The sequence below is a fragment of the Rana temporaria genome, chromosome 8, assembly GCF_905171775.1.
Source record: "Rana temporaria chromosome 8, aRanTem1.1, whole genome shotgun sequence".
NCBI classification, from domain to species: Eukaryota; Metazoa; Chordata; class Amphibia; order Anura; family Ranidae; genus Rana; species Rana temporaria.
Window position 1 is genome coordinate 137,303,051 of NC_053496.1, and position 16,834 is coordinate 137,319,884.

The following is a 16,834-nucleotide window of genomic DNA, read 5'->3' on the forward strand; positions in this document are numbered from 1 at the left end:
AATACAAATGCACGCCACACTTTCAGATATTTATTTGTAAAAAAATAAATAAAAAAAATCGATGTACAAACCCCTTGTAAAAAAATTTTTTTATTGCTGCGTTTGTCCTTTATAGTTAAATTTGCTTTACTTTCTTGCCTCTGTTTGCCCCCTAGATAACCCTTCCACCCCCTGTCACCAGTGATCATTGTATTAGTGTCACGGCTGACACTGGTTAGTTAGTTTTTTTTTATAGCGTCAGGGCACCCGCCGTATAGTACCCAATAAAGGTTTAACCCCCTGATCACCCAGCAGGTGACATTAGATAGGTTTTAGCTTCAGTTAGGGTCAACGTCAGTCTCAGGTAGCGTCAGATTAGTGGCAGTAGCGCTAACACCCACGCATGCACCATACACCTCCCTTACTAGTATAGTGTCTGAACGAATCAATATTTTTGATCTGATCAGATTTATATTAGCGTCCCCAGTAGTTTAGGGTTACCGAAAACGCAGCGTTAGTGGGATCAGCCCAGATACCTGCTAGCACCTAAATGTATCCCCTATGCCCAGCCCAGCCAAGTGCAGTACCAATCTATTGCTGTCACTTACAAAACACAACACACATAACTGCGGCATTTGCAGAGTCCGACCTGATCCCTGCGAATGCCAACTGTTTTTTTGGTAGCGATTGAACCATGCTCAGACAATAAGGTGCTTTTTTTGCCCGTGAGTCGGACTTGTTGTACCTATAAATTTAGAGGCCACAATGTTCAATCGGAGGTACACCAGTGAAGAAGCCTAAACTTTTCTGAGCATGACAGATGAGAGTGAAGATATCAGTAGTAGTGGTCCCCGAGTAGTGGTCCCTGAGTAGTGGTCCCTGCCAAGGTCGGGCGTACCCAACCCTGTTGTTATTTTGTTGTCGAGATGCAAGAACCACAGGGCTCTCGTTTGCAGCAGAGAGACAGTATTAGTGCTGCTCATCCTTCTGGTGAACTGGCAAGCACCAGTGGCCTAGTACAGCCTGGTCGTACATCCAGCACTGTAGTATCACGTTGTGACGTGGCAAGTCCCAAAAGTGCAGTTCAAGCTGGTGCGGTGCCTAGCACAAATAGTGTCTCACAGCCACCAAGAAGAAAAACACAAGTCCTTCGAACCCATAGTGCCCTTCCTGCAGAATTTGCCAATCCAAATTGGGAGCCCACCATTTCTGCAGCGCCAGTATTTCCACCTATTCACTGGCCAACCCAAAATTCAGATGGAAACAGTTGATTTTACGTCACTTGATTTTTATTCGCTGTTTTCCACAGAAGATCTCTTGTGGACCAAAGCAATTTGCATGCTGGTCAATTCATCGCCGCTAATCCCCATTTGACCCTTGCCAGAGAATGGAAACCTATTACTGTTTCAGAATTTAAGATCTTCCTGGGCCTATCCCTCCACATGGGCATAACTAAAAAAAGTGAGTTGTGGTCATATTGGTCCACTGACCCAATTGACCATTTGCCCATGTTTTCTGCTTGCATGACCTAAACACGATACAAGCAGATCTTGCAGTTCATGCACGTCGTCCTCGGGGAGATCCTGGAAACGATCGGTTCCACAAAATTTGGCCCCTCGTAAACCACTTCAACCAACATTTTGCAGCCTTGTTTACTCCCGATCAAGTTGTCTGCGTTGATAAATCCCTGATTACCTTTTCTGGCCACTTGTCTTTCAAACAGTAACTTCCCAGCAAGCGTGCCAGATACGGGGTCAAGATGTACAAGCTCTGTGACAGAGCAACAGGCTATACATCTAGTTTTATGGTTTACGAGGGAAAGATAGTCACGTGAAGCTTGAGAACTGCCCAGACTAAATAGGGAGCGTTAGCAAGATTGTTTGGGACTTGGTGTCACCCTTACTCGGAAAAAAAGGGATTTTTAATACAGCTTACCTGTAAAATCCTTTTCTTGGAGTACATCACGGGACACAGAGCGGCATATTCATTACTATATGGGTTATATGGAGTACCTTCAGGTGTTGACACTGGCAATCTCAAACAGGAAATGCCCCTCCCTATATAACCCCCTCCCATAGGAGGAGTACCTCAGTTTTGTAGCAAGCAGTATGCCTCCCAAAATGGTCCCCAAAAAGAGGGGTGGGAGCTCTGTGTCCCGTGATGTACTCCAAGAAAAGGATTTTACAGGTAAGCTGTATTAAAAATCCCTTTTTCTTTATCGTACATCACGGGACACAGAGCGGCATATTCATTACTATATGGGATGTCCCAAAGCAATGCTCACAATGAGGGGAGGGAGAACATCTCCAAGACAAAAGGATTTAATTTAGAGAATACTGAAATCATAATAAATCCAACTTAGTTGAGAAAAATAATCTTAAATTTTAAATTTAACTCAAAAAAGAGGAGCCCCCGGATTCCGAGGGTCTCAAACTGCAGCCTGCAGCACTGCCTGCCCAAAGGCTGTATCAGAATTCCTTCTTACGTCCAACTGGTAGAACTTTGTAAACGTGTGGACAGAAGACCAGGTTGCCGCCTTGCAAACTTGAGCCATAGAGATCTGGTGGTGTGCTGCCCAGGAGGCGCCCATGGCCCTAGTAGAATGAGCCTTTAATGATACTGGAGGAGGCAACCCTTTCAAGCCGTAGGCCTGAGTGATTAATTGCTTAATCCACCTAGAAATGGTGGACTTTGCAGCTGCCTGCCCCTTCTTGGGCCCATCCGGTAATACGAACAGCACATCTGTTTTCCGGATCTTCTTTGTAGCTTTAAGATAGGCCTTCATGGCCCTGACGATATCCAAGGTATGCAGCAACCCTTCCTTTCTGGAAGTAGGTTTAGGGAAGAAGGATGGTAATACCAAATCCTGGTTCAAATGAAAACTGGATACAACCTTCGGTAGGAAGGAAGGATGAGGGCGGAGAACGACCCTGTCCTTATGAAAAATAAGATATGGTTCCTTACAGGATAAGGCCGCCAGTTCCGATACTCTTCTTGCGGAAACTATGGCGACCAAAAATACTAACTTTCTTGTCAGTAAAACCAAAGGAATTTCAGCCAACGGCTCAAACGGTTGTTTCTGTAAACTTGACAGAACAAGGTTTAAATCCCACGGGCCAAGCGGGGATTTAACTGGAGGTTTAATACGTAAGACCCCTTGAAGGAAGGTCTTAACCAGCGAGTGGGTGGCCAGCGGCCGCTGAAACCACACTGACAGAGCAGAAATCTGTCCTTTGATTATGCTTAATGCCAATCCTTTATCCACTCCTAGCTGGAGAAAACTTAATACTCTATCGATGGTAAATTTGCGAGAAAGCCATCGCTTGGACTCACACCAGCCTACATAGGCCTTCCAGACCCTGTAATAAATCACCCTAGAGACCGGTTTCCTGGCTCTGATTAGGGTAGAGATTACTTTCTGAGACAGACCTCTACCCCTGAGAATCAGGGATTCAGTTTCCAGGCCGTCAAATTTAGATGCCGTAAGGCAGGGTGGAGGATCGGACCTTGCGATAGCAGGTCTGGCCGTAGAGGAAGAGTCCAAGGGTCTCCCACTACCATCTTTAAGATTAGTGAGTACCATGCCCTTCTGGGCCATGCTGGAGCTACCAGGATGACTGGTATGTGCTCCACCCGGATCCTGCGCCGCAGGCGGGGTAGTAACTGGAGCGGGGGAAACGCATAAAGAAGTTTGAACTGATGCCAAGGGCAAACCAACGCATCGGTTCCGCAGGCCATCGGATCCCTTGAGCGGGACATGAACCTGTCTAGCTTCTTGTTGAGTCTCGATGCCATGATATCCACGTCCGGCACTCCCCATCTTTGGCAGAGTGCTTGAAAGATTTGTGGATGCAGAGACCATTCCCCCGGAAAAAGAGTCTGGCGGCTTAAGAAGTCCGCCTGAAAGTTGTCCACTCCTGGAATGAATATTGCCGATATGCAGGGCACATGAGCCTCTGCCCATAGGAGAATCAAGCTCACCTCTCTCTGAGCGGCTTGACTCCCGGTTCCCCCTTGGTGATTTATGTATGCCACGGCCGTGGCATTGTCTGATTGAATTCTCACCGGGAACCCCTGCAATTTTGACGTCCAAGCCCTGAGGGCTAGTCGAGCAGCTCTGAGCTCCAAGATGTTGATGGGCAACTGCTTCTCTGGCGTTGCCCAAGTACCTTGGCGAGTGCAACCATCCAAAATTGCTCCCCAGCCCGTCAGGCTGGCGTCTGTGGTCACTATCTTCCAAGCCACTGGGCTGAAAGACTTCCCCTTCAGTAGATTCTGAGGGTCTAACCACCAGCACAGACTTTGTCGGACTCTTGATGAGAGCGGCAACGGGATATCCAAGGCCTGCGGCCTTCTGCTCCATGCTGACAGGATGGCTGCCTGCAGGATGCGAGTGTGGCTCTGGGCGTATGGTACCGCCTCGAATGTGGCCACCATCTTGCCTAGTAATCTCATACATAGGCGAATAGTCGGTTCCTTCTTGCTTAGAACCAGTAGGATTAATTCCTTGATGGCTTTGACCTTCCTCAGAGGTAGAAACACTCTTTGTTGTTCTGTGTCTAATCTCATGCCGAGATATTCCAACTGCCTTGTGGGCAGGAAAGCTGACTTTTCTCGATTTAGGACCCAGCCGAACTTCTCGAGGTATTGGACCGTGAGGGCCACTGCTCGCTCCAAGCCGGGAGACGAGTGATCTATGACTAGGAGGTCGTCCAGGTATGCTAGGATCGTGACCCCTTGGATCCTTAGTTTGGCTAGGATTGGAGCTAGGACCTTCGTGAACACCCGGGGGGCCGTAGCCAACCCGAAGGGAAGCGCCACGAATTGGAAGTGACGCGAAGCCACCATGAAGCGTAGATATCTTTGATGTGGCTGATAAATTGGAAGATGAAGGTAGGCATCCTTTATGTCTATGGACGCCATGAAGTCGTCCTTTTGGAGTGTGGTAGCTGCTGACCGCACGGTTTCCATCCGAAATGAGCGGATCTTTAGGTATGTATTTACCATCTTTAGGTCCAAAATTGGCCTGACATCTCCATTGGACTTCGGGATGATGAATAGGTTGGAGTAGAAACCTAGCCCCTGTTCCAGGACTGGTACCTCTACTATTACTTCCTGGGAAAGTAGATGATTTAATGCCGACATTAATGCGGCTCCTTTCTCCGGATCGTTTGGAATCCTCGACTCCTGGAAATGAAGAGGAGGAAACCTTAGGAAATCTAATTTGTAGCCCGTGGCCACGGAAGACCGTACCCACTCGTCGGGAATGCTGGCTTCCCAAACCTCTGAAAAGAGTAGCAGCCTTCCCCCCACCTTCGTGGGTGGGGGCGCCCCTTCATAAGGTCGGCTTGGGGGCTGGGTTTGCTGGTTTGCGAACCCACTGCTTTCTGCCTTTAGCAGCCTGTCCTTGTGATTTGCTGTTGAAGCCGAAGTTTGCTTTCGCAGGAGGCCGTCGATACTGTTTGGCATTAGAGGGCCCCTGCCCAGGGGAGTACTGTCGTTTAAACGCAGGCCCCTGAAACTTCCTCTTAGTTGGCAAGAGAGTACTTTTGCCATCTGAAATGGTTTGAATGTATTTATCTAGGTCTTCTCCGAAGAGTCGTCCTCCATGGAAGGGGAACCCAACCAGGAGCTTCTTGCATGGGGGCTCGGCCTCCCAGCTTTTTAACCATAAGAGTCTTCTCATATGGATAAGGGATAACGATAAACGTGACGCTTGCTGGATAGAATCCTTAATTGCGTCTACTGTAAAACATATGGCCTTAGGGACATCCGAAAATTCTTCTGCCTGCTGGGCAGGAATAAGTTTAAGCATCTGCTTAACCTGATCCGATAATGCTTGAGCAACCCCAATCGCAGCCACAGCTGGCTGTACTACTGCCCCTGCAGTAGTGAAGGAGTTCTTAGTAGTGCTTCCAAGCGTTTATCAACTGGATCCTTGAATACCTGTATGTTTTCTACAGGGCATGTTAATGATTTGTTAATACATGAGATGGCTGCGTCCACTGCAGGAGTAGCCCATTTCTTGGAAAATTTATCTTCCATAGGATATAGGGCAGAGAATCTTTTAGGTGGTAAGAAGATTTTTCTGGCTTGTTCCGATCTTGGAACAAAAACTCCCTCTAGTAGAGGGTGGATCGGAAATACTGCATTGCTTTGAGGCGCCCTCAGTGAGCCCAAAGCTGAAACCGTAGATACCTGGAGATCTGGTACTGCAAGCTGAATGCATTTATGGACCAAGTCCGTTAAGGCTTGAGTCCACCAGCTCTCCCCTTGGGAGACTGCTCCAGACTCCTCTGTATCCGGATCTTCGATCCCTGAACCTACTTGGTCCTTGTCCAAGAGGTCGTCCAATTCCCCTGAGGAAAGGACCTCCTCTTCTGAGGGTCTGCGCTCGGGCGACGGAGATCTAATCCGTTTACTGCCCCGCATAGCTGTGGCTATCATTTTTCCCATTCTTTTCTCCATCTCTCTTAAAGAGGTGAGTAATACCTCGTCCGTGACCATCTTAGGGTTGGACTGACCCGCGCCAGCTCCAGCCCCAGATCCCGATGGCCCCAAGGCTCCCTGTGGGGAAAGCAGCGGCATAACTTTGTCCGAGACCTTAGACTCTCCGGATGCCATGGTACAATACCAAGGTACACCTGCTACCTATTGGTATTTGGAACTATAAAAGTTAATTGCTCAAACACCTGTTTGGGGGATAAAAAATGCTTCCTCTCCCCTAGATGATTTTTTTTTTTTTTTTTTTCTTTTTTTTTTTTCGTTTTTGTTTCAAATCCAGGAAAGAAAAAACATTCTGTCCCCCTGAGTAGTATTGCAAAGAAAAAACTATGAGATGGAAAAGAAAACAGCCTATTTCTAGGCTTGAAAAACAGTCTTCTGAAGACTGCAATATCCCTTCTGGCCACTGTGTGTCCTCGGCGCCCCGTGCTGCCGCTCTGGTCTTTCCTCCCCCGTTCCAAAGTATTGAATGGAACAAACAAGGAAGGGCCGCCCCTTCCTTAAGCCACTGACCCGCCCTTCCCCCCCCAGCAATCTCAAACAGGAAATGCCCCTCCCGACAGGGGGGGGGGGGGGGTGTTTGGGAGGAAGGGACCTCTCTGTTCCAGCAAACTGCAGCCTGGAACCATGAGGAGGTCAGCGTTTTGCCTGCTTTGCAGGCTCTGAGGAGGAAGACTGAATGGAGCATCGCCTGGAGGCTTGCAGGTAAGCACAGCTCTCTGACACACACATATATTTTTATATCACACAGGCCCCACTCAATGCTTTTCCAACACTACAAGGGAGGTCACATCTTATGGGGAATAATACATATAGAGCCATCCTATCTTTATGATATGTGACTAGTTTGCCAGATGCAGTGCATAACTTTAGGCATGTCCCCTGTGACCCCCCAGAAAAAAACCTGCTAAGAACCAAGTTCCGCAAGTTTTTCCCCTCACTTACCTGCTCCATGCCGCAGGACTTTGCCAAGCAAGAGGCCCAATCTTCCCCCATCTCCGTGGGGATGTCTAGACCTTCAGGCCCTGGGTTCCTATGAAGGATCCACTGTCCTGGGCCCATATAGCACCCTGGCAACAGAAAGCATTAGGCACCCAAAGGTTTCTAAGTTCTGGGCCCAGGGTCCAGCTCTCTAAAAAGAAAAGCATTATGGGCTATACCCCAAGGGTTTGGGGTCCGGGTACTGACCACTTTAGCGCTGAGGCTTTTTTGGACAGAACCGGTAGCTCACCTAATCCCAAGGATGCGGAGGCAAGCTAAACCATGACTAACACCTAAGACACTGGCGTAAAAACTGAGGTACTCCTCCTATGGGAGGGGGTTATATAGGGAGGGGCATTTCCTGTTTGAGATTGCCAGTGTCAACACCTGAAGGTACTCCATATAACCCATATAGTAATGAATATGCCGCTCTGTGTCCCGTGATGTACGATAAAGAAAATACGTGGACAATTATTACTTGCTTGCCACTTTTTAGTCACATGTTTGATCATGGAATTGGCGCATTTGGCACCGTGCGATCTAATTGCCTGGGCTTACTCCAACAGCTTGTAGATTCCGAACTTAGACTGGGGGAGAGAGCCTGCTCGAGAAGTAATAATTTGATCGCAGTAAAGAGGAGGGATAATTGGAATGTTCTTGTTCTGTCCTCTCTTCACTCAGACATGACAGTCCAAATTCCAACGGCGACTGGTGTTGTGGAGAAACCCCTCTGCATCCACAAATACAACCTAAACATGGGAGGAGTGGACCTCAACGACCAGTTAATGGCGCCAAACTTAATATATGGCTTATTGATTTTTTTTTTTTTCCCAAAACATGTGGCTGAAAGCATTTGGCCTAAATGTATGACTAAAATAGAGTTTATTGTATTTTTTTTTTCTATAACAAAAAAGTAGAAAATATATATTTTTTTCCAAAATGTTCTGTAATTTTCCATTTGGATTGCAAATTTTTTAAACCGTGTTAATCACAACCACCAAAAGAAAGCTCCATTTGTGGAGGGAAAAAAAGGATGCAAATTTCGTTTGGGTACAGCATTGCATGACCGCGCAATTACCAGTTAAAGCAGCGCAGTGCCAAATTCTAAAAAGTGCTCTGGTCTGGAAGGGGGTTAAATCTTATGGGGCGGAAGTGGATAAACAAAAGGCATTCCCCACAAAAGTCCTCTGGTTTACTGCACTGCTAGTTTCATTTTTTGGCAAAGTGCCTAAAAAAGCCTCAATATCTACAGAAAATTATTTGATTCAAGTCTGCATTTACATTTGCTAAAAAGCCTTTCAATGGTTTTACAATGCCTGATCTGGGGTGGGCTTTTTCCCCCAAGAAAATACGACTCTTAAGCCGGCTATACATGGATCAAAATTTCAATACAATGTATGGTCGATTTATCGAATGATTAGTGCCACCAGAACACAATAGTGTTGCAGGAGGAATTCCCCCATCAACACTGCCGCCTGCATTTATTGAGGCATCTAGTAATTTAGGGCCAGATTCACGTAGAATCGCGGCGGCGTAACGTATCGTAGATACGTTACACCGCCGCAAGTTTTCATCGCAAGTGCCTGATTCACCAAGCACTTGCGTGAAAACTTACGCCGGCGGCCTCCGGCGTAAGCCCGCGTAATTCAAAGGGGCGTGTGCCATTTGAATTAGGCGCGCTCCCGCGCCGACCTACTACGCATGCTCCGTTTTGAAATTCCCGCTGTGCTTTGCGCGAAGTGACGTCATTTTTTCGAACGGCAACGTGCGTAGCGTATTTTCGTATTCCCGAATGTCATATGCAAGAAGAAAAAAAAATTAAATTTCGGCGCGGGAACGACGGCCATACTTTATACAGCACATACGTGTGCTGTGTAAAGTTAGGGCAGGTAAAACGATGACTAAAATTGCGACGGGAAACTAGACTAGCGACGACGTACCGAACGCGAAAAACCATCGTGGATCGCCGTAACTGCTAATTTGCATACCCGACGCTGGAATACGTCGCAAACTCCACCCAGCGGCGGCCGCGGTATTGCATCTTAAGATCCGACAGTGTAAAACAATTACACCTGTCGGATCTAAGGGCTATCTATGCGTAACTGATTCTATGAATCCGTCGCATGGATACTCGGAGAGATACGACGGAGTATCTGAGATACTCCGTCGTATCTCCGCTGTGAATCTGGCCCTTACTTTTCATGGTGGAAGGAAAGAAAATTGCATAATCTAGAACCTGTCAATAGCAAAAGCATTTTGTGAAACATTTTACCTGTGATAATTCCCTCACCTGTATATAATGTTGATCATGCTGTGCTCGCAGTCATTGGTACTGTACATGCTTAGTTTATCAAGGAGGCCCATGAGATGTGTGGAAAAGTTGCTGTCGAAATTGTTGATGGTGGATTCAAAGCCAGTTGAAGAATGAAAAGCATCAACATGCTCTGCCAGAAACTGAAAAAGAAAGAAACCCCCTTTGTTCCTACTGCAGCACTGTCTGGGGTTTAACAACTCACATATGATAATATTTTTTTATTATGGTTGAACTGGATGGACTTGTGTTTTTTTTTCAACCTGACTAAGGCACCTTTAAACACAAACGGCTGTTTTGCCGCAGTTAAAAGCATGTCAAACGTTTTGCGAAATTCAAGGCTCCAGCACTGCTATTAGCTGCATTAGTACATTGCGATTACATGCGGCCGCGTTTAGCTGCGATAGTCATTGCCATAGCAACCTTTTTTATTTTTTTGAATATGATGTGCTTCCTGTTTTTTTTTTCTCACGCTGCTATCCGCAGTTGACAAAAGAGACTGCGATTACCTGCGGTTATGTGCATATAGCTGCGCTACATCGCACCTGGACGCATTCAATTAAATTTTTTCTAATCGCACCAAACAGCATGTAACAAAATCGCAGCTAAATGCTGTGTGTGAATGGGGCCATAGAAAAGCATTGTGTGCTTTTAGCTGCGGTGGAAAACAAGAAAATCCGCAGCTAAAAGCACCATTGTATCCGTCCGTGTGAAAGGGGCCTTACTATGTAACTATATGTAATCAAGACTGTCCAAATAGACATGCAGGGACTGAAAAATGCATTGTGGGTATGAGAAGGGGGAAGAGTGCTATCGAATCTCCTTTAAGTAACTGTGGGGGCTTTTAGAGGCATCGCAGTAGTTGTATACCACCAGCAGGCATGTACTGACAGCTTATGTGGTCATCTACTGGGCTTGCCACTGGGGGGGCACTTGCGTTATTTTTAGCTATAGGATTGTGTCTAAATGTGCAGAAATTGCTGGCTTCACATAGCTCACCTTAGACGTTAATTTCTTCTTCACGGCTTCTTCCGTTTTCTCATTCTGTGTGGGTGGTCCCATCATGGTTCCACGTTCCAGCGTCAGACGCTCCATCTCTGTTTGCACCTGCATGCTCTGTGTAAACCTCTAAAAAAAAAAATATTCCCAATGAATAGTTGCTGTATTTGATAAAAGAATAACAAATATAAGGATTGAGGTGTGACAATTTAACCAATTTGCCCCCGGAGCATTTTTTGTGATTCGGCACTGCGTTGCTTTAACTGACAATTGCGCAGTTGTGCGATGCTGTACCCAAACAAAATTGACGTCCTTTTTTTCCCCACACATAGCACTTTCTTTTGGTGGTATTTGATCACCTCTGCGGTTTTAATTTTTTGCACCATAAACAAAAAAAGACTGACAATTTAAAATAAATAATAAATATATAAATATACATATATATATATATATATATATATATATATATATATATATATATATATATATATATATATATATAATTTCTTCTTCAGTTTAGACCGATATATATATATTATATTCTACATATTTTTGGTAAAAAAATACAATAAGCGTATATTGATTGTTTGCGCAAAAGTTATAGCGTCAACAAAATAGGGGACAGATTGATTTCATTTTTATTATTTTTTACTAGTAATGGTGGTGATCTGCAATTTTTAAATCGGGGACTGCAACATTGTAGCGGACAAATCAGACACTTTTTTGAGACCACTGTGTGTTCCCTCAGTGTGTTCCTAACTGTAGGGGGATGGGCTCCCTAGGACATGACAGAGATCACTGTTCTCAATGACAGGGAACAGAATATCTCTACCATGTCATTATGCTCATGTCGATGTGTTTTTTTGATCTCAAGGGGACACACAGAACATGGTACAACAGTCAATCAACATTGTTACTTGAAAGTTCTGAAAAGGTTATGGAAATCTGTTTAGAGGAAAATAATGGAATTCTGGCCCGACAAGTGGATTCTATACTACCATGACAATGCTCCTGCACATTTTTTTTTTTTTACATTAAATTAAATGGTCACACCTCGTATATCCACTCCCGGACCACTTTCAGGAGTTATACCAGAATGATGCCAGCCACAGGCAGCACCCTGGAACCCTTCTATTTGAGAGCCGACGGTCGGCTCTCTTGTAAAAGCAATCCTACTGGTTTGCTTTTACAAGCAGCGGGAGGGGAACGTTCCCCACTCCTCTTCCTCTCTCATAGCTTGCTTGGGCTCTCCTGCCCCACCGGACCCGAGTGACCAGCCTGCACATCCACCAGCAGGTCGGCCAGCTGAACAAAGTCGGGATCGCCTTTGATTGGCTCTCCGCTATGGTAACCCAGAAGCAGCGACCTGACATCACTTCCAGTTTACCCTTTACTCCATAAAGAGTACCTGTCACATGCCTATTGCTGCCACAAGGATGTTTACATTCCTTGTGACAGCACAAAAAGTGAAAAAAATAAAGAAAGCAACAGTGTAAAAAAAATTATATATATACACACACACACACACACACACACACACACACACACACACACACACAATAAGTTGGTCTGTTGCCATAGTCTGTCAGGAAAATGGAAAATGTACAATTTACATCAAATACTAACCGTGATTTTGCTTTCCTGATGAACTCATGGCAGCAGGAGTTCCCTCCCAGTGTCATGAGTAGGTTAGTTACAGAACGCAGCTCAGCCTGAAATTTATGGGAGTGGGGTCCTATGTGGTAGGAGTGAGGGCGGAGCTACCCAAACATATCCTTCAGGAACATTATGGGAAGTATTTCATAGGAAACCTATGAAAATGAAAAGAGGGGCAGTCTGGCCTTCAACACTACCAGAACTGTTGATGAAGCCGACATATGAAGGTATATACTTCCTAACTGTATACAGAAAAACTGATATTTTTGCTAAGAATTGTTTTTGTATATTCTTCTACACGTTTTCTTACATTTTGTTTACAATCTAAAATCTTTAACATCACTAAGGCCTCATTCACACGACGGACCGTTCGGGCCTGTCAGTTTTAACGGCGGACCTGAACGGCCGATCCATGCAATCCTATGGAGCGTCGGATGTCAGCAGAGACATGTCCGCTGACATCCGACCCTATCCGATCCGCTAAAAACAGACGTATGGGGGGCACGTCCCCATCCGTCCATGCGGATCGGATCGGGTAAGATCTGATGAAAAAGGACATGCTGTCCGTTTTCATCAGATCGCTCCATAGGACACAGCGGTGCCCGACAAGCCCCTCCCCGCTCAGTGAGCAGAGGAGCTTGTCATCCGTCGGCTCAGCTGAGATCTGCGGACTGATCTCCCACTGAGCTGGCGGGAGCAGGCGGACTCCGTAGAAACGGAGTCCGCCTCGTGTGAATGGGGCCCAAGTCCTCTGGGCAGCTTTTCATTGCCCATACACCCAATTTTTTTGTTATACATGTTATGCTATAAATTTGTATGTACTTGCCAATAAAATATGAATGCACTTATTGTCTAACCTTCATTTTAACAGAGATGATAGGATGTTGTACAGAACATCAAAAGCAATACAAAGGCCAATAAGGAGCATATGAATGTCTGGAACGTACCTGCATGCAGTTCGTAAACATGACGCACACAGACATAAGTTTTGAGAAGATTTTGAGTAGTTCTGGGTTGGTAAGCATGCAGTCCTTCAGACAGTTATCAAGGAAGCTTGTGTGGTGGCTTAGGACATCATCTATATTAGAGGCCTGTTGGTTAGAAAAAAATATATATATAAGCAAATACCTTTAAAGTTGTTCTAAAGACAGAAGGTTTTTTATTTTTTATCTGAATGCATACAGGCAAAAAACCCTCATGCAGCCCCCCAGCACCCTTTATACTTACCTGAGCCCGCTCTTGATCCAGCAATATACATGAGAGCATCAGCTTCATAAACTGTGTATGACCTGAGATCAGCAGTGAGAATCGGGATCACCGCTGATCTCACTTTCATAAAAGGACACCTATATGTAATTGATACCAGGTTTAATACTCCACCTAGTGGTCATTTTAGAGTTCCAACTAGAGTTGAAACTGGCTATAGGACAGCACTTTGCACCCTCGCTTACTTACACAAACTTCAAGCTTTCTTGCAGCACTTGCTTTATACAAATTTCAACAAAGTTGCAAGCAGTGCCAATTCAGCAATTATCAAACTGGATTATTTAATTTTTCATACATTTTAGAAGAAAATATAAGAAGAATTAAAGAAAAAGTGATCATATTTACTCTCTTTAGTCTGCCATTTATTACAACAAAGTTATGTATTTGGGACAACGCATGGTAAAGTTATTCATAAATTAGTTTAAGGAGTTTAAAACATACTGCATTCAATAAAAAATTATGAATCAACATTTTATTTTATTGTATAAGATCGGTATAAAAAGTTCAAAGCGCATGAGATTTTTAACTTGTACTGAACCATACTGCAATGTGCTCTTCTGAGAAAGGGAGCGTGTCTCCCGAAACGCGCCAGTTTTCTACTACAGTGACTTATCGCTCCAAAATTATATAAATGAAAACAAGATAGATAAATAAATAGCCTGAGCTGCTGTCCAAGTGATTACAATAAATTGCAACAACGTGAATAAGTGAAAAAAGGCGGACGCGCTAGGAATAGTGATCAACTGAATTAACTAGATAAATAATTAAATTTTTAATCGCGATTAATCGCATTAATGTCATAGTTAACTCACGATTAATCGCACCTCCGCAAAGGAGGTTCACCCTTTAAAATTTTTTTTTTTTTTTCTTATTTATTTTTTAATAATATTAAATTGTGTTTTTTTAATTTTTTTACATTTTGATCACTTTTATTGCTGTCACAAGGAATGTAAACATCCCTTGTGACAGCAATAGGTGGTGACAGGTACTCTTTATGCAGGGATCGGGGGTCTAAAAGACCTCCGAGCCCTCCTTTGCACTTCAAAGTATTCAGATCGCCGAAAACGGCGATTCTGAATACTGTGTACTGTGTACTCGAGCTATCTGACGAGGCTTCAGATAGCTCGATAACGTCATATTCAACACCACATAAAGCAAATCAGAAGAGAAATCGCCATAGAGTAATAACGTTTTATTTAAAATGTAATAAGACAGGCAACGTCAAATGGCCCCTTACTTGAAAAGTGCCTTAACCCGGCACTGAGGCTGGTCTGCGTTGGATGATTGTGGAGAGGCGGTCCCACGCTCCAGGAAGCCTGCAAACGGTGTGCATTCCACCTCTCAGCAGGAGAGGACCAGCGTGACCGGAAGTACGTAGGTATTTGCGTGACCAGTGCGCCTCGACGTACGTTTCGTGATTGACACGTCGTCAGGAAGCCGACGTGTTGAATATGACGTTATCAAGCTATCTGGAGCCTCGTCTGGATTCTATGGTTTTAACCCATGCATACTTGACCTCTTTTTAGTTAAAGAGGTCAACATCTTCTGGTAAGGTGCCATCCATGAGCACTTCCTTTGCGGTGATTATTTTTTTCCCTTTTCTTTCTGGTGGAGGTGGAAGTCTGCACAGATTAAGTGGAAACATCTTGCAAGCATATTCACCGTTTGGACTGTTTTACTGCACATTATTGGTTAATGTTATCTCCCTCATCAGGGAGCTTTGCACTTTGATGGACACTATTATTTTATTTCATTTTATAAGTTTTTTAGTAATTTCATCACTCACTTATTTTTTATTTGTTTATCTCACATATGTATGTTTAAGTATTATTGATGAATATTCATTATTGTTTCGCTGATTAATTATTTATCTAGTCAATTCAGTTGATCACTATTCCTAGCGCGTCCGCCTTTTTTCACTTATCCAATGGTGCCTGTTCACATCAATGCGGCACAACTATAATGCGATTTAGCCTCATATGCAAACCACATCCAAAACGCAACCAAAGTCGTACTCTACATATTTGCACTGCAAATCGTGTCAAAATTGCATTGTAGTGTGAACTGAGCTTTACCGTTACTTACAGATTTGAGGTTTTTCTCAAGAATATGCCAAGTTGGCTCCATCACTTCAAACATCATATAATATTGGATATTCTGTACAAAATTTAACATCCTCTGGCGGAGCGTAAATGCCCCTGCAAACCTGGTATAATAATAAATAAAAAAAAGATTAAAAAAAAAAAAAAAAATGAGGCAAACTTCGCATTAAGTGATCTTTTATTTGTCTGAATTTGTTAATAAAAGGAAAAGTGAAGCAGAGACTGTGACCTGCATTTAATGGACTGTTTAAATAGTCATATCAGGGGTCACAAGAGACCGACATCAAGGAAAGACTGATTAAAGCAATACATGTTTTTTTTTATGTTGTAAATGATCTTGCCAAAAAAGCCAGCCAGTTAAAAGCAGATTTATACATAATGGACATGAATCTGATTCATTGGATGATGAGGATCGATAACTTCTCTTTCAGTAATATTGTTCCTTCTCTTTATGAATATGCCAGTTGGTTTGTATATCAGTATGATACAGGAGTGGTTAAGGCAGCTGTATATAAAATAGTCCACAATTCATTTCTGCTAAATAAGTTATTTTATATTTGGATGCTTAAACTTGCACATGTGATGATTTTAGGGTACAGTGGGCCAGATTCTCATAGAATTACGTTGCTCCTGGGCAGCGTAACGTATGTGATTTACGATACACCGCCGCAGGTTTACAGCATAAGTGCCTGATTCTCAGAACTCTTACCTGTAAACTTGCGGCGGTGTATCGTAAATGCACTCGGCGCAAGCCCGCCCAATTCAAATGGGGCGGGCACCATTTAAATTAGGCGCGTTCCCGCGCCGAACGTACTGCGCATGCTCCGTCGGGTAAATTACCCGACGTGCATTGCGCTAAATGACGTCGCACGGACATCATTTGTTTTGACGTTAACGTAAATGGCATCCAGCGCCATTCACGGACGACTTACGCAAACGACGTTGTTTTTTAAATTTCGACGCGGGAACGACGCCCATACATAACATGGCTTACGACAACTAGGGCTCAGCCCTAATTTTACGTGGCGTAACTCGA

At 44.3% G+C, this 16,834-nt stretch overlaps 1 protein-coding gene across 2 annotated transcripts in view; it reads right to left on the minus strand.

Moving 5' to 3' along the window:
• TUBGCP2 (tubulin gamma complex associated protein 2) overlaps positions 1-16,834 on the minus strand; it is a 52,313-nt gene that overhangs the window by 1,783 nt on the left and 33,696 nt on the right. For both annotated transcript variants that reach the window (XM_040320753.1, XM_040320752.1), the window contains exons 14-17: positions 15,782-15,902; positions 13,378-13,521; positions 10,775-10,903; positions 9,755-9,918 (exon numbers count right to left, since the gene is read on the minus strand). In XM_040320753.1, coding sequence (XP_040176687.1) covers positions 9,755-9,918; positions 10,775-10,903; positions 13,378-13,521; positions 15,782-15,902 — 558 coding nt within the window. The remainder of the gene's footprint in view (positions 1-9,754; positions 9,919-10,774; positions 10,904-13,377; positions 13,522-15,781; positions 15,903-16,834) is intronic.